The sequence below is a fragment of the Bufo bufo genome, chromosome 2 (assembly GCF_905171765.1).
Source record: "Bufo bufo chromosome 2, aBufBuf1.1, whole genome shotgun sequence".
Classification (NCBI taxonomy): domain Eukaryota; kingdom Metazoa; phylum Chordata; class Amphibia; order Anura; family Bufonidae; genus Bufo; species Bufo bufo.
In genome coordinates this window covers 26,739,396-26,766,678 of record NC_053390.1, presented here as the reverse complement: position 1 = coordinate 26,766,678, position 27,283 = coordinate 26,739,396, and the positions used below count along the sequence as shown (strand labels likewise).

General features: G+C 46.5%; 1 protein-coding gene and 1 long non-coding RNA gene across 2 annotated transcripts; both read right to left on the bottom strand.

Moving 5' to 3' along the window:
• Positions 1-338: 338 nt before the first annotated feature.
• Positions 339-15,878, bottom strand: LOC120991234 (oocyte zinc finger protein XlCOF6.1-like). Its single transcript, XM_040420096.1, has 2 exons — positions 15,759-15,878; positions 339-1,838 (listed from the first exon to the last, which is right to left on the bottom strand). The coding sequence occupies exons 1-2, from the start codon at positions 15,841-15,843 to the stop codon at positions 727-729; spliced, it is 1,197 nt and encodes a 398-aa protein (XP_040276030.1). The 5' UTR covers positions 15,844-15,878; the 3' UTR covers positions 339-726.
• Positions 15,879-16,094: 216 nt separating this feature from the next.
• Positions 16,095-17,076, bottom strand: LOC120991256. The gene is made up of 3 exons (XR_005776590.1): positions 17,017-17,076; positions 16,461-16,585; positions 16,095-16,145 (listed from the first exon to the last, which is right to left on the bottom strand). It is a non-coding gene; the product is annotated as an uncharacterized LOC120991256 (long non-coding RNA).
• Positions 17,077-27,283: the final 10,207 nt, after the last annotated feature.

The following is a 27,283-nucleotide window of genomic DNA, read 5'->3' as shown; positions in this document are numbered from 1 at the left end:
TCCCCGCCAACATCGACCAAGGGTAATTTATTGTGTACAGACACTTTTTCTTTTATTCTATATTCTTTGTTGAATCACATAAAACATCCATGTAAAACAACACATGCTGCCACATAGACCTAACGTTAATGTCAAAGGGAATGTACCATCTGAAAATGACCTATTGGTTAATATCGCCATCAGACACAGCCTCAGCCAACAAAAAACGAATCACTGCATGCTGCTGCTCTTTCGTGGGGCAGCCATTGTTTCTCTCACTGCAGTGACAAATAAACAGATTTAACACGTTCAAACCTATGCAGCCGTGACTGGAATTTTTAAAAAATGTAATCTGTTTCTTTTCTGAAATTTGATTAAAATAAATTCTGCAGCCAGAGGGCAGATCATTTTTGACTCACCTTATAGATAACACAGGACCCACCATAAACAACAGGTCATATTACAGTTTATCTACTCCCTCCTGACCTCTGCACAGGACAGAGAGCATGCCTAGTAAACTCTCCCATAGAAGTCAATGAAGTCCTCTCCTGTCCATTGTGTCTATGGCCTAGTTGGCTGCTGTAAAGTATATCTCTAAATACTATTAATAACAGCTCAGGCAAGGTGGCCCCCATAATCATGTTCAGGATATAATAGAATAAATAGAATAAAAACATGTACAATCCATTATTATTTTTTTTGCTCGTATAACATTTCAGCTTCTCTCCTGTGTGTACTCTCTCCTGACTAACGAGACTTAATTTCTTTGTGAACCACTTCAAAACATTCTGAACAAGAGTATGGCTTCTCTCCTGTGTGAAATCTCTGATGTGTAATAAGATATGATTTTGACTTAAAACACTTCCCACATTCTGAACATGAATATGGCTTCTCTCCTGTGTGAATTCTCTTATGTGTACCAAGATGTGATTTTAGTGTAAAACATTTCCCACATTCTAAACATGAAAATGGTTTCTCTCCTGTATGATATCTCTCATGTGAAACGAGATTTGATTTATCTGCAAAAGATTTTCCACACTCTGAACAAGAATACGGCTTCTCTCCTGTGTGAATTCTCTCATGTATTACAAGATCTGATTTTTTTGTAAAACATTTTCCACATTCTGAACATGAATATGGCTTCTCTCCTGTGTGACTTCTCTCATGTGTAACAAGATTGGATCTTTGTCTAAAACATTTCCCACATTCTGAACATGAATATGGTTTCTCTCCTGTATGACATCTTTCGTGTGTAACAAGATTCGATTTATCTGCATAACATTTCCCACATTCTGAACATGAATAAGGCTTCTCTCCTGTGTGAATTCTCTTATGTGTAACAAGATGTGATTGATTTGCAAAACATTTCCCACATTCTGAACATGAATATGGCTTCTCTCCTGTGTGAAATCTCTGATGTGTAACAAGATTTGATTTTAGTGTAAAACATTTCCCACATTCTGAACATGAATACGGCTTCTCTCCTGTGTGACTTCTCTCATGTGAAACAAGACGTGATTTATATGTAAAAAATTTCCCACAATCTGAACATGAATATCGCTTCTCCCCTGTGTGAATTCCTCTTTGTGTAGAAAGACTTGATCTCTTTGAGGACTCCTTACCACACTGAAACCTTTTCCGACCTTTCTGACGTGTACTTGTGGTAACAATGTGTAATTGGTCAGAAGAAGGTTCCTGATGATTAGGGGGATTACATGATAGATCAGTAGAATGAAGTCCTAGGCGTACATTAACGGTAATGCAGTTTTCTCCTGAAGGGCGCCTCATAATATCATCATCTTCTACGTTATAATTTAATGATATCATGATGCCTCTCTTAAAATGTTTACTGGCATTCTCTGTGAAAATAAAAATTAGAATTTTTGACTTTTTTTTCATCATCATCATAACATCAGTAATCAAACTTTCCTACTAGGCTGCAAGTCTGGCTTTAGTTTAAAAAAAGCATATGTGATTCTAAACTTATAAGCCTTTCTATAACTATATATTCTGGTGGTACAACTGGTCACCACTTTTACTTACAGATACAAACTGTAGCTTAAAAATGTGAAAAACCCTACTATCGGGCTGTGGGAAGAGTTGGACTGTTCTGTCCGAGCTGGACTCAGGCAGCAGTGGAAAAGGGGGTGGCAGCTTTAGCTGCTGATATCTCCTGATTGGTAGCAGCTAGAATTCCTGTTTTAAAGCGGCATTCCAGGCTTTCATACAATATCAAAATGACAGCCCAAGATAAGCAGGAGACATCACTGTTAGAAATCGAGTTGGGAATAATGGTAGATAAAACCTGATTTTATTTTCAGCCTCATTTAATGCATCCCGATTTCTAACAGTGATATCTTCCCATGTAGTGAAGATAATGATGTTCTGGTTTTGTTTGACAGCTTGGAAAGCCCATATTGCTAGCCGCTACCAAACCTGAGATATGAGCAGCTAAAGCAGCCACCCCCCTCCCCTTCAGTATGGAGGAGAATGAGGGAGCAGTTGCAGAGCTGACAGACTGCAGGAGGAAAAGAAAATAGTAAAAAATATATAGAAATGTTGCATTACCATCATTGTCCGGACCCACATTATAAAATTATGTTATTTGTACCACACAGTGAACTGCGTAAATAGATTCTACAAAATAATGTTAAAATGGCTGTTTTTCCCCCTCATAAAAATAAAATAATGAAAGTTATTTACTACACCATATATACCCCAAAATGATTCCTAAAAATAAAAAAATACAACTAATCCTGCAAAAAAAATAAAAGAATTTACAAGAATTAAAAAAAAAAAAAAAAAGTTATGACTGCTGGAATACAAAGGGGAAAATTTTATTGGTCCTTAAGGCTAAAATTAATTACCCTATTTTTCATCCCATAAAGACGCATTTTTCCCCCCCAAAAGTGGGGGAAAAATTCCCTGCGTCTTTTGGGGTGAATACTAATGAGCGCTTCAATTGCCGACCAGTGCTGCCTTGCACACCTGAAGCGGCGAAGCCCCGTGATGCACCATCCAAGATGCCCCCACTGCCCGAGCCGAATGAGCAGTCACCCGAAAGGGCGGGCCCGGGCATTAACATGGTACGCTTCCACAATGGCCAAACAAATACATCGGGAAATGGAAGTCTTCGACGCTGCCAGCCCTCATCTCAGCCCCTCTGGAATCATGAACAGAGACTCCGTCCGCCTGAAAGATGCCGTCTGGGACAGATAGACTCGAACGGCTCGTACCAAATCCAAGGTTATGGAGCAACTTCTTCCGAGGATGAGACGGGCCCGGACAAAATGAAGAGAGAATTATTTCCTCATTTAGATGGAATGCAGACACCACCTTCGGCAGGAAGGAGTGCACAAGGTGAAGAACCACATGAAAGGCGACCGACATGAAAGAGCCGCAAGTTCAGACACCCTATGGATGGATGTAATTGCCACCAAAAACGCAGCCTTGTAAGACAGGAAGCGAAGCGACACCTGCTGCAAGGGCTCAAACGGAAAAGACTGGAGAGCGTTGAGCACTAGATTAAGATCCCAAGGATCCAAAAGGAGGATGGAAAAGGGGAGCAGCTTGTTCCACCTCCTGCAGAAAAGTCTAAACCGCCGAAAGTAAAGACAAATTCCGCTGAAAAAGGACAGAGAGCGCCGACACTTGCCCTTTGAGGGAGCTGAGAGCCAGCCCCAAGTCTATGCTCGACTGCAGGAAAGCCAAGAGATGCGGCAAAGAGAACTGAACAGAAGGCAGCTCATGCCGCTTGCACTAACTAAAGTAAGACTTGCAGGTTCAGTTGTAGATTCTGGAAGATGATGGCTTCCTGGCCCGAATCATGGTCTCGACCACTGCATCCGAAAAACCCAGAGCCTTCAGTACGGTGGCTTCAACAGGGGTTAAATGTAGTAACCCTACATTCGGGAGGAAGATCGGCCCCTGCAACAGAAGGTCCTCCCGAAAAGGAAGACGCCAGGGTTCGTCGGCGAGAAGGGTGTCTAGAGATGCGTGCCACACCTGGCGTGTCCAATCTGGGGCCACGAGAATGATGGGCAGTCCCTCAGACTTGATCTTCTGGAGGAGATGTGGAATGAGAGGAAGAGGTGGGAACACGTAAGGAATCGTGAACAGACTCCACGGAATCACCAGGGCGTCGCACGCCAGGGCCATGGGATCCCTGGACCGCGCAACAAAATCCTCTACCTTGTTGAAGCGGGAGGTCATGAGATCCACATCCAGTCGTCCCCACCGCTCGCAGATGGCTCGAAAAACCTGCGGGTTAAGAGCCCACTCGCCTGGATCGAGACGGTCCTGGCTGAGGAAGTCCGAGATCCAGTTGTCGACACCGGGGATGTGAACTGACGATAGTGCCGGAACATGTTTCTCCCCCCAGCAGAGAATCAGTGCCGTCTCCGCCATGGCTGCCGGGCTCCGGGTGCCGCTCCCGTTGATTGAGGTGTGCCACCGCCGTGGAGTTGTCGGACTGAACCTGAACCAGACGACCCCTGAGATGGTCGGCCCAATGCCGCAGAGAGCCGAATCGCTCTCAACTCCAGAACATTGATTGGAAGGGAGCGTTCCTCGCATGACCATACTCCCTATGAAGACAGAGAGCGGATAGCTTCTCCGAAGTGCAGTGGAACCGAGCCGCAAAACAGAAGGGCAATACTGCCCCGAGGCGCATCTCAGCGGCGGACACAAACGGCACAGAGTGAGCAGCCGGAGGAAGAGCTGCTTTGCGCGGCTGCAGAGCAGGAGCTGATGTGCCCTGCATGCCAGCACTGGAAAACGAACGCCCCAGAAACATGTTACAGGGCGACTACAGTCGTGGCCAAAAGTTTTGAGAATTACATAAATATTGGAAATTGGAAAAGTTGCTGCTTAAGTTTTTATAATAGCAATTTGCATATACTCCAGAATGTTATGAAGAGCGATCAGATGAATTGCATAGTCCTTCTTTGCCATGAAAATTAACTTAATCCCAAAAAAACCTTTCCACTGCATTTCATTGCTGTCATTAAAGGACCTGCTGAGATCATTTCAGTAATCGTCTTGTTAACTCAGGTGAGAATGTTGACGAGCCCAAGGCTGGAGATCATTATGTCAGGCTGATTGGGTTAAAATGGCAGACTTGACATGTTAAAAGGAGGGTGATGCTTGAAATCATTGTTCTTCCATTGTTAACCATGGTGACCTGCAAAGAAACGCGTGCAGCCATCATTGCGTTGCATAAAAATGGCTTCACAGGCAAGGATATTGTGGCTACTAAGATTGCACCTCAATGAACAATTTATAGGATCATCAAGAACTTCAAGGAAAGAGGTTCAATTCTTGTTAAGAAGGCTTCAGGGCGTCCAAGAAAGTCCAGCAAGCGCCAGGATCGTCTCCTAAAGAGGATTCAGCTGCGGGATCGGAGTGCCACCAGTGCAGAGCTTGCTCAGGAATGGCAGCAGACAGGTGTGAGCGCATCTGCACGCACAGTGAGGCGAAGACTTTTGGAAGATGGCCTGGTGTCAAGAAAGCCAGCAAAGAAGCCACTTCTCTCAAAAAAAAACATCAGGGACAGATTGATCTTCTGCAGAAAGTATAGTGAATGGACTGCTGAGGACTGGGGCAAAGTAATATTCTCCGATGAAGCCTCTTTCCGATTGTTTGGGGCATCTGGAAAAAGGCTTGTCCGGAGAAGAAAAGGTGAGCGCTACCATCAGTCCTGTGTCATGCCAACAGTAAAGCATCCTGAGACCATTCATGTGTGGGGTTGCTTCTCATCCAAGGGAGTGGGCTCACTCACAATTTTGCCCAAAAACACAGCCATGAATAAAGAATGGCACCAAAACACCATCCAACAGCAACTTCTTCCAACAATCCAACAACAGTTTGGTGAAGAACAATGCATTTTCCAGCACGATGGAGCACCGTGCCATAAGGCAAAAGTGATAGCTAAGTGGCTCGGGGACCAAAACGTTGACATTTTGGGTCCATGGCCTGGAAACTCCCCAGATCTTAATCCCATTGAGAACTTGTGGTCAATCCTCAAGAGGCGGGCGGACAAACAAAAACCCACTAATTCTGACAAACTCCAAGAAGTGATTATGAAAGAATGGGTTGCTATCAGTCAGGAATTGGCCCAGAAGTTGATTGAGAGCATGCCCAGTCGAATTGCAGAGGTCCTGAAAAAGAAGGGCCAACACTGCAAATACTGACTCTTTGCATAAATGTCATGTAATTGTCGATAAAAACCTTTGAAACGTATGAAGTGCGTGTAATTATATTTCACTACATCACAGAAACAACTGAAACAAAGATCTAAAAGCAGTTTAGCAGCAAACTTTGTGAAAACTAATATTTTTGTCATTCTCGAAACTTTTGGCCACGACTGTATACCGTCACACTGCATACCCCCAACTCCGCCTCCCACAGCGACCTTTTGGAGGAGCCCAGCCTCGTGGGGACCAGGTAACTTGTGGAGGGGAGGGAACCCAATCTCCTTTTCTCCTTTTTTTTTTTTTTTTTTTTTTTTTTTATATATACTCACCTGTTCGGCGTCTTCTGCCCCCTGGCTTCAGCCGGATCACCACCTTCGGTGTGCGGCACCTTGATGAGGGACGCTACACCGGAACAGAGGGTACTTGGGATGGACGGCCATGGTGATCCGAACGCTGATGGGAAACAGAGGCTTTGTAGGAACCTCTGGTCCTCCTTTGCTTCTGGAGAACAGGAAGGAGCAGGGAGTTTGGGGGACCCCCTGGTCTCCCGTCTCCTGGGTGGGAGTGCAGGCAGTTTTACCGGACTGCCTGAAACTCCTGCTAGAAAAAATAAGGAAAAACAAAAACAAAAAAAGAGCAAAAATCAGCAGACCTGCAACAGGGAGGTCTGCCTCCAACAGACACTAAGCTAAAACTGATTTAGCTTAGTCCCTGTAGGAAGGGTATAGCTGAAGGGGAGGAGCTTACACTTTGTGTGCTTAGTGTCCGCCTCCTAGCTGCAACAACTATACCCACGGTCAATGCCTGTGACCCCCAATGATACGTATAAGAAAAGTGTGTGATTCACAATTTTTTGGTCAACGCTTATTCTGATCGTTATATTTCTCAATGTATTCACAACAGACAACTGACATAAATATACTAATAAATCTTCTGATTCCCTTCTATTACAAATATGGTTTCCTGCAGAAACCACTAGGGGGAGCTCACTGCATAGGAATGTATGCAGTTATAATTGCCTGAACTAGAAAAGTTACAATTTCTGGAGTAATTGTGTGAAGTGTTCTTGCCTCCACCAGTCGTCTACAACTGGAGTGGGAGGAGTAACTGGGTGGAGTGGCTTGAGTAACTGTTGTGTGGTTGGAGTAACTGTGGAAAGGTTGGACTGGGCAGAGTAACTGTGTGGAGTGTTTGGAGTGAGTAAAGATAGTAAACATTACACTAACCAATTGGTCGATAAAATTTAAAAAGTGCACATGGCAATCTTGATAGATTAAGAAATGCATTTCAACATTTATTTATATAGCACATTTAATTGCAATGTTGTTGCCCAAAGTGCTTCACAGTTACATTAACCCCTTCCCGACCTTTGACGTACTGTTACGTCATGGGAACCACTGAGTTCCCGCAATTTGAAGTAATAGTACGTCATAGTGATCGCGCGGGCACCGGAGCGGTGCGCACTCAATCACTGCAGGGGCCCGGCAGTCAGTGGTAGCCGGGCCCCTGCTGTATTCGCCGGCATCACTGTAAAAGGGATTAACCCCTTCTATGCCGCGGTCTGCGCTGACTGCGACATAGAAGAGGTTTGTGTCAGGGGAACGATCGCATCGAGTCCCCGCACTGCTGTGGCGGGGACCCGATGCGACACAAGGCCGATGCCTTGCACAGCATCGGAAACTGCCTTCTACGGGTGCCGAGGAGATTCAGCCTCAGGCCCGTCTCATAGGCAACCTGTGACTCAGTGTCATACACTAACAGGCAATGCATTATCAGACCCCCAAAAGTAAATTTCATAAATAAAGTAAAGTAAAAAAAGTAAAAAAAAAAAAAAAGCGTTTTTAATAAAATTATTAAAGTAATAAAATTAATAATGTAAAAAAGAAAAGAAAATAAAAACGCCCCTTTCTCCTTATTTTATAATAAAAAACTGAAAAAAACAAAACCCACACATATTAGGTATTGCTGCGTCCGTAATGACCAGCTCTATAAATATATCACATGATCCACCCTGTCCGATAAACACCATAAAAAAAAAAATTTAACCGTGTAAAAAAGCCATTTTTGTCACCTTACATCACAAAAAGTGCAACACCAAGCGATCAAAAAGGCGTATGCCCCCCAAAATGGTATCAATAAAACCGTCACCTCATCCCGCAAAAAATGAGGCCCTACCTAAGACAATCGCCCAAAAAATATAAAAACTATAGCTCTCAAAACATGGAGACACTAAAACATCATTTTTTTGGTTTCAAAACTGCTATTATTGTGCTAAAGTGAAATACATAAAAAAATAAATACATATTAGGTATCGCCATGTCCGTAACAACTAGCTCTATAAAAATATTACATGACCTAACCAATCAGGTGCACACGTAAAAAAAAAAAAAAAAAAAAAAAAAAAAGCACCATTTTTGCCACATTACATCACAAAAATTGCAACAGCAAGTGATCAAAAAGGCGTATGCCCCCCAAAATAGTACCAATCAAAACTGCTATTATTGTGCTAAAGTGAAAAAAATAAAAAAAGTATACATATTAGGTATCGCAAGGTCCGTAACAAACAGCTCTATAAAAATATCACATGACCTAACTACTTAGGTGAACACTGTAAAAAAAAAAATTTTAAAAGCCATTTTTGTCAAATTACATCACAAAAATTGCAACAGCAAGTGATTAAAAAAGGCGCATGCCCACCAAAATAGTACCAATCAGACCGTCACCTCATCCCGCAAAAAATGAGACCCTACCTAAGAGAATCGGTCAAAAAATAAAAAAGCTATGGCTCTCAGACTATGAGACACTAAAATATCATTATTTGCTATTATTGTGTAAAACTTAAATAAATAAGAAAAAGTAGACATATTAGGTATTGCCACGTGCGTAACGATCTGCTCTAAAAAAAATTAAAATCACATGACCTAATGCCTCAGGTAAACGCTGTAAAAATAAAAAATAAAAACGATGCCAAAACATCAATTTTTTTGTTACCTTGCCTCACAAAAAACGTAATATAGAGCAATAAAAAAATCATATGTACCCAAAAATAGTACCAATAAAACTGGCACCTTATCCCGTAGTTTCCAAAATGTGGTCCCTTTTTTGAGTTTCTACTGTAGGGGTGCATCAGGGGGGCTTCAAATGGGACATGGTGTCAAAAAACCAGTCCAGCAAAATCTGCCTTCCAAAAACTGTATGGCATTCCTTTCCTTCTGCGCCCTGCCGTGTGCCCTTACAGCGGTTTACGACCACATATGGGGTGTTTCTGTAAACTACAGAATCAGAGCCATAAATATTGAGTTTTGTTTGGCTGTTAACCCTTGCTTTGTAACTGGAAAAAAAATATTAAAATTTAAAATCTGCCCAAAAAGTGAAATTTTGAAAGTGTATCTATTTTCCATTAATTCTTGTGGAACACCTAAAGGGTTAACAAAGTTTGTAAAATCTGTTTTGAATACCTTGAGGGGTGTAGTTTCTAGAATGGGGTCATTTTTGGGTGGTTTCTATTATGTAAGCCTCACAAAGTGACTTCAGATCTGAACTGGTCCTTGAAAAGTGGGTTTTTTGAAAATTTCTGAAAAATTTCAAGATTTACTTCTAAACTTCTAAGCCTTGTAACATCCCCAAAAAAATTTATATCATTCCCAAAATGATCCAAACATTAAGTAGACATATGGGAAATGTAAAGTAACTATTTTTGTAGGTATTACTATGTATTATAGAAATAGAGAAATTGAAACTTGAAAATTTTTGACAAATTTGGTATTTTTTTTATAAATAAAAATTCATTTTTTTGACTCAATTTTACCAGTGTCATGAAGTACAATATGTGACGAAAAAACAATCTCAGAATGGCCTGGATAAGTCAAAGCGTTTTAAAGTTATCACCACATAAAGTGACACATGTCAGATTTGCAAAAAAAGTCCTGGGCAGGAAGGTGAAAACAGGCCCGGGGTTGAAGGGGTTAAAACATACATTTATAAAAACATTAGCAGCCGATTTGTGTAGGTGGGCTTGAAAATGAGGGAGTGGTGGCAGTTTAGAAATCATGTCCTGATTTTTCAGCTCACACTCTAGCTTTTGTCACTCTGCTGGCTGCTCACACACCTGGGTTCCTATAGAAACTCACTCTACAACAAGGGCAGAGAAGAGCGGTTAAAAACAAACTGCTCCAACTTGCTCACTTCACTGGTGGTTGCCATCTTCAAATGGTTTAGTTTAAAAATAAAATATAAATCCTACAGCGAAGAGCTTGATATTGTGAGAATCACAAGACCCAGACCTACATTTTCATGCATATTATGTCTCTGAAATATTAAAACTGAAGGCACAGACGCAGTTTAGAATTTGCCCTTCAAATTTGAGGTAGCTAGAGTGGAGTTTCAATGAATGTCAATGGGCGGCATGAGTTGCAAACAAATAGTCATATTGTGAAAACTATCAGGACTATGGCTTAGCCGTGGATATTTTTATTGGCAGCAGGGATAGCTGAACGTTTTGATATTAGGATTTGTGTCGGTTGGCTTGACAATGAGGGAGTGGTGGCAGTTTAGATATCATGTCCTGATTTTTCAGCTCACACTCTAGCTTTTGTCAGCTCCCACTCTAGTTTTGAACATTCCGCCATTCATTCCTAAGCGACAAATTTCGGCACAAAAACGCAGATATTTTGTGAACCATTCGGCGAAACGTTCCACAAAGTAATAGCACACCAATTAAGAACAATCCGCACGTTTCCGTATATTACTGTCTATGTAGTGTAAAAACTGTGGGAGGAGTTAGGGTGGTAAATTTGGCTATAATAATAAGAATATACACTCACTATTTCTCATTAATGCAATTATCTAGTCAACCAATCACATGGCAGTTGCTTCAATGCATTTAGGGGGGTTGTCCTGTTCAAGGCAATCTCCTGAACTCCAAACTGAATGTCAGAATGGGAAAGAAAGGTGATGTGGCGAAACCAACCTCACCACTGGGTTTCGGAGGGGCCTGGCTACCAGCCTCTTGCCTCAGGATTATGGCCCATACTAACTTTAAAGGAGCAGACAGACCGGCCGCACAGCTTAAATCTGTCTTTGCAATTGTATTTTGTTATGCGAGGATACTCAGATAGCTCATTTTATTGTATTCATGTTGTCTGAGTGCCATTCACCTAATAATATGCACTCAGACTTGAGCTATCTGTGGATATGTTAAATGTCTGTGTTTACTGTAAGGGTTGTGACATTGTATGTTTAAATGGTGATTCCTGTCCTGTTGTTCCCAGATGTGTATTGGTGATTTCCCTTTGTCCTGAGAGATAATTGAATTGCTCCTCGGGTGTCTCCAGGGCAGAGAGGAGGAAACCACGATGCATTGTGGGGATGTCTTGTGTCTGTGTATCTTGAATTGCTGCATATCTGTCCTGTGTCACAGTCTTCATTCTGGTCCCCTAGGGGCGTGTCCACCAGATGGGGACCTGCATAAATACGGGCGGGTAGCCCTCAATAAAGTGTTCCTGTTTTATGGCTGATGTTTGGGAAACTGATCGACGCTGGGGATTGCTATACGCTGGGAGATTTGCTATACTCCCCTGGCTATAACTACTAGCTCTTTTAAGAGCTGTTCCTGCTCTCTGGTTTTAGGAGAGGTTCACCCACTGGAGCCTGGAGCCTTGTCGTAGGTCCAGGGTGGGTAGGAGACGGTGAGACCTCAACCAAGCTTCGGCGGTACGGTGTCAAGTGGAGTGCTTGGAGTCCTCGGAAAGCACTAGGAGCATCCATTCAACGGAGGTACCTGGTCGGGGTGCTAGGCGTTCCGTTACAGGTGATTTAAGCAATTTTGAGCGTGGCATGGTTGTTGGTGCCAGACGGGCCGGTCTGAGTATTTCACAATCTGCTCAGTTACTGGGATTTTCACGCACAACCATTTCTAGGGTTTACAAAGAATGGTGTGAAAAGGGAAAATCATCCAGTATGCGGCAGTCCTGTGGGCGAAAATGCCTTGTGGATGCTAGAGGTCAGAGGAGAATAAACTAAACTTGAATAAACTTGGCGTAAACAGAATGAGAACATGTATCCATCCTCTGATGACTACTTCCAGCAGGATAATGCACCATGTCACAAAGCTCGAATCATTTCAAATTGGTTTCTTGAACATGACAATGAGTTCACTGTACTAAAATGGCCCCACAGTCACCAGATCTCAACCCAATAGAGCATCTTTGGGATGTGGTGGAACGGGAGCTTTATGCCCTGGATGTGCATCCCTCAAATCTCCATCAACTGCAAGATGCTATCCTATCAATATGGGCCAACATTTCTAAAGAATGCTATCAGCACCTTGTGGAATCAATGCCACGTAGAATTAAGGCAGTTCTGAAGGCAAAAGGGGGTCCAATACCGTATTAGTATGGTGTTCCTAATAATTCTTTAGGTGAGTGTATATACATCTTGCCATGCAAGAACACTTAATTAGAAGCTCAGATATTCTGTTTGCACTGAGCTCCTACTAGTGTTCTCTGCAGATCTTTAACATGATGTTAAAAGAGCATAACTTGTGTAGTTCCACCATTACATGTCACTGCACACACGTGTATACACTGCACATGACGGCTCTTACCTTGTGATATAAGAGGCTGGTGCTCCTCCATCATGGCCTCCTCGTACAGATCCTTGTGGCCTTCTATATACTCCCACTCCTCCATGGAGAAATAGACAGTGACATCCTGACACCTTAGAGGAACCTGACAACACAATGACACCGTCATCACCCAGACCCCTCCAGTGCTGTTACTAGAGAATTTCCCAGCATTCCTAGCAGTGTCACCTCTCCAGTCAGCAGCTCCATCATCTTGTGGGTGAGCTCTAGGATCTTCTGCTCATGTATCAGGGGGTGAGGGGGAGGCTCTGTGATGGGGGGAGGGGTCCTGCTCCTCCCTCCTGACTCCTGGAGATGGATGATGGGAGTCACACAGTCCCCCGATGTCTTCTTCACTATTGTGTACTCCTGTGGATGGAGAGAGACACTTAGGGAATAAACCCTTCAGGGGCCATGTGCTCTCCTCCGGCCCTTTCCTCCTGGGTACAACGTGCCTACTTACCTTCTCATGGCTCCTACAACATGACTATTGGTCACTGGTCACATGATACATCACTCACCATACTGGGGGCTGATCTTCAGGTTCTCCGTCACTTGGAAGGTCTGGAGGCCGTTCTCCAGGACCCTGGACTCTTCCTATCACTTCCTATGATGGATTCCCCTTCCCGATGTCTGACTTGTTACAGAACACAATAAAGAGGAGAGAAATCTAGAAAAGTTTACCTCTCCGCTCAGCAGGGAGATGATCTCCAAGGTGAGGTCTAATATTCTTCTGCTGATCTCCTTCCTGTCCATCCTTGGTGGCTCATTCAGGAGAAGGCTCGTATTTCTGGTTTTCTTCATCCCCCCTCCAAATAAAAGAATAAAGGTTAATCAGTGAGTCCCATGTCCCCGATAATGAGGCCGAGAAAATGTACAACTCATCCTGCAAAACTCAGACCCTCATAAAGCTGCACTGACTGGAAAACCCTGAGCTCCAGGTGTATCTAAGCTCCTGGAAGGCAGTGTGTATCTAAACTCCTGTGACTTGTACTGGTCAGCGCACAGTCTATTGCACACACGGATCACACATGGAGGAGAATACACGTGTGTGAATGAGGCCTAAGGCGGCCATACACTTTCAAAAAACGGTCACATTAACCCCTCTGCTCCTGGAAGCTCTTCCTCCAACCCCTCATGCAAATACTCCTGCGTCAGCTTCCATGTCTTCTGGATTGGGAGACGGCAGTGAGCTGCTGCAGGACACCACTAGTGGAAGAGAGAAACGGGCATGATGAACTCAATATTCCCGTCACATTATCTTTTTTGGGTACAGTCAGTAGACCCCCATACACATCAGATAGTCGCCCTGCCCCGCCAACATCGGTCGAGCGCAATTTATTGTGTATGGATATCCCGTCTGTGTGAGCTGAAGATCCAGTCTGTGTGAGCTCCTGTCCAGACCGATATTAACTCGCTTTCTATTCCTTCCCTCTATATCCAGGGAGTCACCGACGTCCCCTACATCTTATCCCATCCCCCGACTGGATCAAACCAAGAGATCAAAATTCAACCCCTTACTTGCCTTATATCCAGGCTCTTAAAGGGGTTGTCTCATCTCAGACAATGGGGGGCATGTCGCTAGGATATGCCTCCATTGTCTTATAGGTATGGGTCCCACCGCAGGGACCTATCGGGAACTGAGCCCCGCAAAGTGGTGGCTGGAGGACTCCGAACCGGTCACCAAGCGCTCTCCCCATAAAAGTGAAAGAGAGCGCACCGCTCATGACCGGCCACCACTCACATTCACTTAAATGGGCCCGACGGAATTAGCTGAGACGGTTCTTGGTTATTTTCGTCTAATCCATAGAAATGAATGGAGGGTGGCTGCGCAGTGATTCCTCCACCACTTTCAGGGCTCCATTCTTGATATAGGTGTGGGTCCTAGCGATATGCCCCCATTGTCAGAGATGAGACAACCACTTTAACCCTGCACCAGACTATATGAGTGACCATTCGCCACAATCTGAACGAGGCACCAACCTTATCTCCCTTTACCTAGGAGGTGTATGACCACCTGTACACACAGGACACAGCGCCCCCGGTACACAACTTCTAGACTCTTGGGTGCCTTCCACCAAGACCAAATAGTAGGGATCCTCCTTATAATGAGCGGTACAGACGACTGTATACACTGCACACACGTGTATACACTGCACATGACGGCTCTTACCTTGTGATATAAGAGGCTGGTGCTCCTCCATTACATGTCACTGCACACACGTGTATACACTGCACATGACGGGTCTTACCTTGTTATATAAGAGGCTGGTGCTCCTCCATTACATGTCACTGCACACACGTGTATACACTGCACATGACGGCTCTTACCTTGTGATATAAGAGGCTGGTGCTCCTCCATTACATGTCACTGCACACACGTGTATACACTGCACATGACGGCTCTTACCTTGTGATATAAGAGGCTGGTGCTCCTCCATTACATGTCACTGCACACACGTGTATACACTGCACATGACGGCTCTTACCTTGTGATATAAGAGGCTGGTGCTCCTCCATTACATGTCACTGCACACACGTGTATACACTGCACATGACGGCTCTTACCTTGTGATATAAGAGGCTGGTGCTCCTCCGTTACATGTCACTGCACACACGTGTATACACTGCACATGACGGGTCTTACCTTGTGATATAAGAGGCTGGTGTTCCTCCATTACATGTCACTGCACACACGTGTATACACTGCACATGACGGCTCTTACCTTGTGATATAAGAGGCTGGTGCTCCTCCATTACATGTCACTGCACACACGTGTATACACTGCACATGACGGCTCTTACCTTGTGATATAAGAGGCTGGTGGTCCTCCATTACACGTCACTGCACACACGTGTATACACTGCACATGACGGGTCTTACCTTGTGATATAAGAGGCTGGTGCTCCTCCATTACATGTCACTGCACACACGTGTATACACTGCACATGACGGCTCTTACCTTGTGATATAAGAGGCTGGTGCTCCTCCATCATGGCCTCCTTGTACAGATCCTTGTGTGCTTCTATATACTCCCACTCCTCCATGGAGAAATAGACAGTGACGTCCTGACACCTTATAGGAACCTGACAACACAATGACACCGTCATCACCCAGACCCCTCCAGTGCTGTTACTGGAGAATTTCCCAGCATTCCCAGCAGTGTCACCTCTCCAGTCAGCAGCTCCATCATCTTGTGGGTGAGCTCTAGGATCTTCTGCTCATGTATCAGGGGGGGAGGGGGAGGCTCTGTGATGGGGGGAGGGGTCCTGCTCCGCCCTCCTGACTCCTGGAGATGGATGATGGGAGTCACACAGTCCCCCGATGTCTTCTTCACTATTGTGTACTCCTGTGGATGGAGAGAGACACTTAGGGAATAAACCCTTCAGAGGCCATGTGCTCTCCTCCGGCCCTTTCCTCCTGGGTACAACGTGCCTACTTACCTTCTCATGGCTCCTACAACATGACTATTGGTCACTGGTCACATGACACATCACTCACCATACTGGGGGCTGATCTTCAGGTTCTCCGTCACTTGGAAGGTCTGGAGGCCGTTCTCCAGGACCCTGGACTCTTCCTATCACTTCCTATGATGGATTCTCCTTCCCGATGTCTGACTTGTTACAGAATACAATAAAGAGGAGAGAAATCTAGAAAAGTTTACCTCTCCGCTCAGCAGGGAGATGATCTCCAAGGTGAGGTCTAATATTCTTCTGCTGATCTCCTTCCTGTCCATCCTTGGTGGCTCATTCAGGAGAAGGCTCGTATTGCTGGTTTTCTTCATCCGCCCTCTAAAAAAAGGAATAAAAGGTTAATCAGTGAGTCCCATGTCCCCGATAATGAGGCCGAGAAAAAGTACAACTCATCCCGCAAAACTCAGACCCTCATAAAGCTGCACTGACGGAAAAACCCTGAGCTCCGTGTGTATCTAAGCTCCTGGCAGTGCAGGGTGTATCTAAGCTCCTGGCAGTGCAGTGTGTATCTAAGCTCCTGGCAGTGCAGTGTGTATCTAAGCTCCTGGCGGTTAAAACCTCATTCACACAGAGCAGATTCTCTCATCCAGCACAGAATGGTGACAACCCCCACTATCCCCACTACTACTCCCCCCATCATACTAAGCTGAGGAGCGGAGAAGGATTCCTTGTGTGTAATGGAGGAGAATCTCCAGAGGTGACATGTCTGAGCTCTCCACCACACTGTCTCCTCACAGCTCATCTTACCTGCAGGCTGGAGGAATGGCTGATACCAGAGAGAACAAGAGCCCTGACTACCGACCAGGACCTGCCCAGTGTCTGCTGCACTGCCAGAGCTGAAGGACCTGCGGTGACGTCACCGTCATGTGATCAATATAGGGGGCGGGGCTCAGCTGTGGAGAGAAGAGGTGGTGAAGGACCTGTGATGAGGTCAGTGTCATGTGATCGACGTCTGAGGGGCGGTTCTCAGCGGAATAGAAGAAAAAAGGTAGGGGAGGACCTGTGATGACATCATTGTCATGTGGTCAGTGACCACTCCCGAGCCCCGCCCCCTCAGTATACTCTTACTACTACTCTGCTCCCTGACACATATTTCCAAGCATCCAGGCGCGTCTTCCTGCTCGGTTGGTGGAGGGGAAGGTGAGAGCTGCTTTGTGCTTCAATGTGATAATCTGTGAATGAGGTTTTCAGACGACAATTCTCATCTATTGGGGGAAATCCATCCTTTAATACAGAAATGTCCAGTGTCCTCCTCACCTCTCAGGCCGGGCTCAATCGTTACCATGGAGACCGTTTCCGCCCATCGAGTATGTGGCCAGGGGTCTATTAATGAGGGAGGAGCTTGGAGGACGCTGTAAGGCGATAACTCCCATCATCATTCCTGCATTGTGATGTAACGGGTTAGGCGGCTTTCACATCTGCGTTTTCCTTTCCGGTTTTGAGATCAGCCCAGGCTCTTGGAGCCGCAGCTCAGCGCTTCGGACAATTCATCGTCAATGAGGAGAAAACGGAACGGAGGGCACCAGGCTGCGTTCTGTTCCGGTTTATTGCCTTGCAATCAGCGTTGTTGTGTGCGGCGTGGCAAACTGAACGTGTCGGATCCGGCACCAAAAACCATGGAAGTCAATGGCGCCGGATCTGGTCTCTTAGTTTTCAATATAATACAACCGGATCAGAACCGCATGTGTGAAAGCAGCAAATGTCTGATATCACATGACAATAGATGCAGTCAGCGGCGGTGTGAGAGGAGCAGATGGGGAACAGGATAGTGGGGGTTGTCATCATTCGTGGCCCCTGACTGTCCTGGTGAGGGGCCCCTGCCTCCAGGAGGAGAATGAATGAAGCCGGGGCCCGGCATGAGCTCAGCTCTCTCCAGTCTCTTCTCTAGGAGTTGTGGACACAGCTGAGCACAGCCCAGAGGTGGGACCTGCATCTATCAGACATTTATCTCCTGTGGAGCCACCAGAAATCTCCATTGGGGCCCCTGGAATCCATGTGGTGGGGGCTCTGAGAAGCGGGGCCCCTCCAGGAAGTGCGGTTCTGGAGGTGACATCTGGTCTTGTCCCCTGGATGATTTCCTCTCCTCTTCTCATAAAGGCGCCTGCAGTACTAGAAGCCTCCAGCTCCTCCAGTTCTCTCCTCTTCTCCTGAATGAGCCACCAAGGATGGACAGGAAGGAGATCAGCAGAAGAATATTAGACCTCACCTTGGAGATCATCTCCCTGCTGAGCGGAGAGGTAAACTTTTCTAGATTTCTCTCCTCTTTATTGTATTCTGTAACAAGTCAGACATCGGGAAGGAGAATCCATCATAGGAAGTGATAGGAAGAGTCCAGGGTCCTGGAGAACGGCCTCCAGACCTCCCAAGTGATGGAGAACCTGAAGATCAGCCCCCAGTATGGTGAGTGATGTATCATGTGACCAGTGACCAATAATCATGTTGTAGGAGCCATGAGAAGGTAAGTAGGCACGTTGTACCAGGAGGAAAGGGCCGGAGGAGAGCACATGGCCCCTGAAGGGTTTATTCCCTAAGTGTCTCTCTCCATCCACAGGAGTACACAATAGTGAAGAAGACATCGGGGGACTGTGTGACTCCCATCATCCATCTCCAGGAGTCAGGAGGGCGGAGCAGGACCCCTCCCCCCATCACAGAGCCTCCCCCTCACCCCCTGATACATGAGCAGAAGATCCTAGAACTCACCCACAAGATGATGGAGCTGCTGACTGGAGAGGTGACACTGCTGGGAATGCTGGGAAATTCTCCAGTAACAGCACTGGAGGGGTCTGGGTGATGACGGTGTCATTGTGTTGTCAGGTTCCTATAAGGTGTCAGGACGTCACTGTCTATTTCTCCATGGAGGAGTGGGAGTATATAGAAGGACACAAGGATCTGTACAAGGAGGCCATGATGGAGGAGCACCAACCTCTTATAGCACAAGGTAAGAGCCGTCATGTGCAGTGTATACACGTGTGTGCAGTGACATGTAATGGAGGAGCACCAGCCTCGTATATCACAAGGTAAGAGCCGTCATGTGCAGTGTATACACGTGTGTGCAGTGACATGTAATGGAGGAGCACCAGCCTCTTATATCACAGGGTAAGAGCCGTCATGTGCAGTGTATACATGTGTGTGCAGTGACATGTAATGGAGGAGCACCAGCCTCTTATATCACAGGGTAAGAGCCGTCATGTGCAGTGTATACACGTGTGTGCAGTGACATGTAATGGAGGAGCACCAGCCTCTTATATCACAAGGTAAGAGCCGTCATGTGCAGTGTATACACGTGTGTGCAGTGACATGTAATGGAGGAGCACCAGCCTCTTATATCACAAGGTAAGAGCCGTCATGTGCAGTGAATACACGTGTGTGCAGTGACATGTAATGGAGGAGCACCAGCCTCTTATATCACAGGGTAAGAGCCGTCATGTGCAGTGTATACACGTGTGTGCAGTGACATGTAATGGAGGAGCACCAGCCTCTTATATCACAAGGTAAGAGCCGTCATGTGCAGTGTGTACACGTGTGTGCAGTGACATGTAATGGAGGAGCACCAGCCTCTTATATCACAAGGTAAGACCCGTCATGTGCAGTGTATACACGTGTGTGCAGTGACATGTAGTGGAGGAGCACCAGCCTCTTATATCACAAGGTAAGAGCCGTCATGTGCAGTGTATACACGTGTGTGCAGTGACATATAATGGAGGAACACCAGCCTCTTATATCACAAGGTAAGAGCCGTCATGTGCAGTGTGTACACGTGTGTGCAGTGACATGTAATGGAGGAGCACCAGCCTCTTATATCACAAGGTAAGACCTGTCGGGGGATAATAATTCAATTAAGAATTATTAATTATGGTCATAAAAATAATTAACCATAAAAAAATTAAATTTGTCATAAATTCTTAAAATCATGACCTGGTGAATTGTAGACAACCTAATTGATACAATTCTCATCTGAGTCCGACTATTTCCTCAGATAAATAAGTTCTTTTTGACGTGAGATGATGTTAATGATAAAATGTAGTTCTACATTATACAATAATACACAGGTATTATAAAAATATGCAGATTTATTGGTTACAAGATTATAAACATATATAAGTAATAAACACAATGATACATGCAAATGAATATATATAGCGTTAATATAAAGCATTACAAGCTTAACAATACATGTGAGTGGAAATAACTTGTCACATTATACACAAGCTATTATTAGGTTAGGATATCAAAGTAGGAACATAAGTTATATACATTACTTCTGTTCAGAGAAAACCTCATGATATCAGGATGGGCATGTCTAATCCTAGACATCAATATAGAATGCTAAATACATTCTGCCCCCCTAACCAACTACACATCACATGACTTCAAGATGGGCAAATCCATTCAAGGATATAACTTAGAAGAGATAACTGTATCCTTCCGCCCCATCCTGGACTATTTTCACACATATAACTTTGGTAAGACTATTAAGACAAATAATAGGGATCTAGGATCTTAAATGGGAAGGACTTGAAACAAGTCTTTCCTGTGGGAATCCATCACTTAGCTTGGCGAAGAATGTTCTATCTATCTATATATACAGTATACAGTACAGACCAAAAGTTTGGACACACCTTCTCATTCAAAGAGTTTTCTTTATTTTCATGACTATGAAGGCATCAAAACTATGAATTAACACATGTGGAATTATATACATAACAAACAAGTGTGAAACAACTGAAAATATGTCATATTCTAGGTTCTTCAAAGTAGCCACCTTTTGCTTTGATTACTGCTTTGCACACTCTTGGCATTCTCTTGATGAGCTTCAAGAGGTAGTCCCCTGAAATGGTCTTCACTTCACAGGTGTGCCCTGTCAGGTTTAATAAGTGGGATTTCTTGCCTTATAAATGGGGTTGGGACCATCAGTGGCGTTGAGGAGAAGTCAGGTGGATACACAGCTGATAGTCCTACTGAATAGACTGTTAGAATTTGTATTATGGCAAGAAAAAAGCAGCTAAGTAAAGAAAAACGAGTGGCCATCATTACTTTAAGAAATGAAGGTCAGTCAGTCAGCCGTAAAATTGGGAAAACTTTGAAAGTAAGGGCTATTTGACCATGAAGGAGAGTGATGGGGTGCTGAGCCAGATGACCTGGCCTCCACAGTCACCGGACCTGAACCCAATCGAGATGGTTTGGGGTGAGCTGGACCGCAGAGTAAAGGCAAAAGGGCCAACAAGTGCTAAGCATCTCTGGGAACTCCTTCAAGACTGTTGGAAGACCATTTCAGGGGACTACCTCTTGAAGCTCATCAAGAGAATGCCAAGAGTGTGCAAAGCAGTAATCAAAGCAAAAGGTGGCTACTTTGAAGAACCTAGAATATGACATATTTTCAGTTGTTTCACAGTTGTTTGTTATGTATATAATTCCACATGTGTTAATTCATAGTTTTGATGCCTTCAGTGTAAATCTACAATTTTCTTAGTCATGAAAATAAAGAAAACTCTTTGAATGAGAAGGTGTGTCCAAACTTTTGGTCTGTACTACATATATATATATATATATATATATATATATAAAAACAATTATTTAATGCTTTGCTAGATTATGATTCTAGATTCTTCTGCAGGTAGAATGAAGCCTCACAATATCCTAAGACTACATCTCAATATGGAGATGATCAATTGATTTATTTATTCGCCAATCTAGATGGTATAATTTCACCCACATTATCAAATTAGTCTTAATAAAATGAAATATCATTTTCTGTGTCTCTTACCAAGTCCTAGTAGGAATCTCACTTCTGCTCCTAGGAAAGCTGAATGGTCCATCATAGCACATCTCACCATGGCTTTCATCTTGATAGACCCCAATAGAGAGCTCCACTTCTCATCTCACTCTCTCTCTCTCTTTCCTCTCTTTTCTCCTCCTTTTCTCCCTTCTGTGTATGGCTTATGATCACAAACTTATCAGTTAGACATTGTCGGACTTATCATTGTCGGATGGGCGTGACCATTGATAAAAATGTGACATCATAACCCTACCCAGAATGCACTTTTGCTACTGTTGTAATGTCACCTACTCATACCTAGGTGGCACTGCTGTATAAGCTATCTGCATCTGTCATGGTCTTACCTGCTTGCTGCTCTCCTTCGTTTGACATGTGCTGGCGGCCATCTTGGTTTCTGGGTTTCTTGTAGCCTTCCACCCTGCGGCTCCTCCTTCCCCTGGGAGGAGCTGGATGCCTAGCTCATATATATAGGAGGTCTGTGGCTTCAGTTCCTTGCTTGGTCCTCTTGTGTTCACATGCTTCTAAGACTGCTGCTGCTTCTGGTTCCTGATCCTGGCCTCGTCTGACTACCCTTCTGGTTCCTGATCCTGGCTTCGTCTGACTACCCTGCTGGTTCCTGATCCTGGCTTCGTCTGACTACCCTGCTGGTTCCTGATCCTGGCTTCGTCTGACTACCCTGCTGGTTCCTGATCCTGGCTTCGTCTGACTACCCTTCTGGTTCCTGACCTCTGGCTTCGCAAAGACTCTGCTCGGTTTCACCATCCGTTTGGACTTTTGCTTTACAGCTTTATTTTCAATAAAGCCTTCTTATTTTCACTTATCTCTTGTTGTACGTCTGGTTCATGGTTCCGTGACATTAGGACCAAGCCATGAATTCTGACGGTACAGGGCCATCCTCGCTACCCACGCTGGTTGCCAGACTTGATCAGCAGGATCACCTGTTGGGTCGGTTCGCTGTGGCGTTGCAAACCCTGCTTGAACGCACGGCTCATTTCGCTCCCGTTGCCGATGGGTCGGTTGTCGCTCCTGGGCTCGCTCCTACTGCCGCTCCGGTTGTTGCACCAGAGTCTACCCCGACACCTGTTGTTGCGCCTGCGGTGTTTCGGGGTATGACCGGTTCTGCCCCTCTTCCACAGCGCTTTGGGGGAGAGCCAACTCAGTGCCGAGGTTTCCTTAACCAGGTGGGCATTTATTTCGAGTTGCTGCCACATGCCTTTCCTACTGAGAGATCAAAGGTGGGCTTCTTGATCTCGCTGCTCTCGGACAAGGCCTTGGCCTGGGCCAGCCCTTTATGGGAGAACAACAATCCGGTGGTTGCCGAGTTTTCCGGTTTTGTTGCTTCTCTTCGGAAGGTATTCGATGTGCCGGCTTGTGCTGCCTCTGCTGCGAAGCTCCTTATGTCCATCAGACAGGGTTCACGATCCGTAGCTGAATACGCCATTGAGTTTCGTACCCTGGCAGCAGAGGTGGGCTGGAATAATGAGGCTCTGGTCGCTGCTTTCTCTCATGGTCTCTCGGATGCCTTGAAGGATGAGGTTGCAACTAAGGACCTACCAGTTGAGCTCGAGTCTCTTATTTCTTTCCTGATTTTGATTGACACCAGACTCAGGGAGAGACCTTCCTTTAAGGAGAACCTGCGGAGGTCTTCTAACAGATTGGTGCCTACATTTGCTGTCCCACCCGTGCCTCCCTCTCCTCCCACGCCTCCTGGGGATGACTTGTCTGGGGGTGAACCCATGCAGCTGGGGTTTGCTCGCCTGTCCGAGGGGGAGAGGGCACTCCGGAGACGTGAGGGCCGATGCATGTACTGTGGTCTCGGTGGGCATTTTCGGTTGGCATGTCCGAACCGTCCGGGAAACGCTCGTACCCTGAGATCCTGTCGGGGGCAGATCTTGGGTGGAGTCTCCTCGTCCCCGGTTTCCCGTGTTGACAAACCACTGATCACTGTTGTCCTCTCCTGGGTCGGGGGGTCTGTGACGACCCAGGCGTTGGTGGACTCTGGTGCTGGTGGTTTGTTCATTGATAGTGTGTTTGCTGCCGCCAATTCCATTCCTCTGCAGGCTCGAGGTTCCCCACTGGCTCTTGAGGCGATAGACGGCAGACCCCTTCTGCCGCCACACGTGACTCATGAGACCCTTCCAGTGGGGATAGCCATTGGTGCCGTTCACAGAGAGTCGGTCTGCCTCCAGGTTATTTTGTCTCCACACTACTCGGTGGTCTTGGGGTACCCCTGGCTCCAGAAGCATAATCCGACTTTCGATTGGAGATCGGTCGAGATCCTCTCGTGGTCACCGCAGTGTGGGGCTAGTTGCATCCATGGGTCTGTCAAGTTGCTGTGTACTTCCTCGGACTCTCTGTTGCCTCCTGAATATGAGGAGTACCGGGATGTATTCGATAAGGTGCGCGCGGTTGCCCTACCTCCGCACCGCCCATATGATTGTGCCATAGAGTTACAATCTGGTGCCGTTCCTCCTCGTGGCAAAGTCTATCCACTGTCGGTAGCGGAGAATGAGGCCATGGAGGAGTACGTGAGGGAGGCGCTTTCACGCGGACACATTCGCAAATCTTCGTCCCCGGCAGGGGCTGGATTTTTCTTTGTGAAAAAGAAGGGCGGTGAGTTGAGGCCTTGCATCGATTACAGGGGTCTCAATCGCATCACGATCAAGAACGCTTACCCGATACCCTTGATTTCCGAGCTGTTCGATCGCCTTAAAGGGGCCACGGTCTTTACCAAACTCGACCTGAGGGCGGCATATAACCTGGTAAGGATCAAGGCGGGCGATGAGTGGAAGACCGCGTTTAACACCAGGACCGGTCATTACGAATCCTTGGTTATGCCCTTTGGGTTGTGCAATGCGCCCGCAGTCTTTCAGGAATTCATCAACGATGTTTTCCGTGACCTGTTGCAGCAGTGTGTGGTAGTCTATTTGGATGACATCTTGGTATATTCTGAATCCATGGAGGTCCACATTCTGGATGTCAGACGAGTGTTGCAACGGTTACGAGAGAACAAGCTGTTCGGTAAGCTTGAGAAATGCGAATTTCACCGATCCCAGGTAACCTTCTTAGGTTACATCATTTCCGCTGAGGGGTTCTCCATGGATCCTGAGAAGGTTTCGGCTGTCTTACAGTGGCCCCAGCCCAGTGGTCTTCGTTCCCTGCAGCGCTTTTTGGGCTTCGCCAATTATTATCGGAAGTTCATCAGGGACTTTTCCATGCTGGCCAAGCCTCTCACGGATCTGACCAGGAAGGGCAGTAATTCCCAGGTCTGGCCGCTCGAGGCCATCCGAGCTTTTGAGGCCCTAAAGTCCGCCTTTGTGTCGGCTCCGATTCTGTCGCATCCCAACCCTGGGTTGCCCTTTGTCCTCGAGGTGGACGCGTCTGAGACGGGAGTAGGCGCCCTTCTGTCTCAGCGGGTGGGTTTTACTCCCGGAAACTGTCTTCCGCGGAGTGCAACTATCAGATTGGTGACAGGGAGTTATTGGCCATCGTGCAGGCCCTTAAAGAATGGAGGCACTTGCTCGAGGGTTCGGTGGTTCCGGTTCTCATCCTGACGGACCACAAGAATCTGACCTACCTTTCTGAGGCCAAGAGATTGACACCACGTCAGGCCAGATGGGCTCTGTTCTTGTCACGTTTTAATTACGTGGTCTCCTACCTACCCGGTTCCAAGAACATCAGGGCGGATGCCTTATCACGGCAGTACTCCGAGCTGTCCAGGGAGGAGTCGATTCCGACTTCGGTTATACCTCCGAATCAGATCCTGGCCGCCATTCGCACCAGCCTGACCTCTCCCCTGGGTGAGCAGATTTTGGCGGCTCAATCTGGTGCTCCCTCTGGGAGACCCAACGGCAGATGTTTTGTGCCTGAGGAGTTGCGCACTCGGTTGTTGCGAACCTACCATAACTCCAAGACCGCGGGGCATCCTGGAAAGAATCAGCTGTCCTGGGCTGTTTCACGTCTGTTCTGGTGGCCTTCCCTACGTTCCGACATCGCCGCATATGTAGCGGCATGCTCCGTTTGTGCCCAGAGTAAGTCCCCTCGGCACCTTCCGTTGGGCCTTCTGCAACCCATAGCCACCGGGGAGCGTCCATGGTCACACCTGGGGATGGATTTCATTGTGGACCTCCCTGCATCCCGAGGCCATACGGTCATTCTCATGATTGTGGATCGGTTTTCCAAAATGTGCCACTGTGTTCCTCTCAAGAAGTTACCCTCTGCACAAGAGTTGGCCACGATTTTTGCCAGGGAGGTCTTCCGGTTGCACGGTTTGCCTAAAGAGATTGTGTCGGATCGGGGGAGTCAGTTTGTGTCCAGGTTCTGGCGCGCCTTTTGCTCCCAGTTGGGGATTCATCTCTCCTTCTCCTCGGCCTACCACCCTCAGTCCAATGGGGCCGCAGAACGATCCAATCAGGCCTTGGAGCAATTCCTTCGTTGCTATGTCTCCGATCACCAAGACAATTGGGTTGACCTCCTGCCTTGGGCTGAGTTTGCCAGGAACACGGCGGTGAACTCTTCCTCTGGGACGTCTCCCTTCATGGCCAATTATGGGTTCCAACCTGCCGTGTTACCGGAGGTATTCTCTCCCCAGGATATTCCGGCTGTGGAGGATCACCTTTCCGTCCTACGTGCTTCTTGGGTACAGATCCAGAAGTCCCTTGAGGTCTCTGCGCAGCGCCAGAGACTCCAGGCTGATCGCAGACGAGCGCCTGCTCCTTCCTACCAGGTCGGAGACCGTGTATGGTTGTCCACCCGCAACCTCAACCTTCGAGTGCCCACTCCCAAGCTGGCGCCTCGCTTTGTTGGTCCCTTCCGAGTGCTTCGCAGGGTAAACCCGGTAGCCTATGCCCTTGCGCTTCCTCCTGGCATGCGGATCTCCAACGTGTTTCATGTCTCCCTGTTGAAGCCACTGGTGTGTAATCGTTTCACTTCCTCGGTTCCTCGGCCTCGTCCGGTCCAAGTGGGCAATCGTGAGGAATATGAGGTGAGCAATATCCTGGACTCACGCCTGGTCCGCGGTCGGTTGCAGTTTTTGGTCCATTGGCGTGGTTATGGTCCAGAGGAGCGTTCCTGGGTTCCCTCCGCAGATGTCCATGCTCCTGCCTTGCTCCGAGCCTTCCACGCACGCTTCCCTCAGAAACCGTTTTGTGCTCCGTGGAGGAGGGGCCCTTGAGGGGGAGGTACTGTCATGGTCTTACCTGCTTGCTGCTCTCCTTCGTTTGACATGTGCTGGCGGCC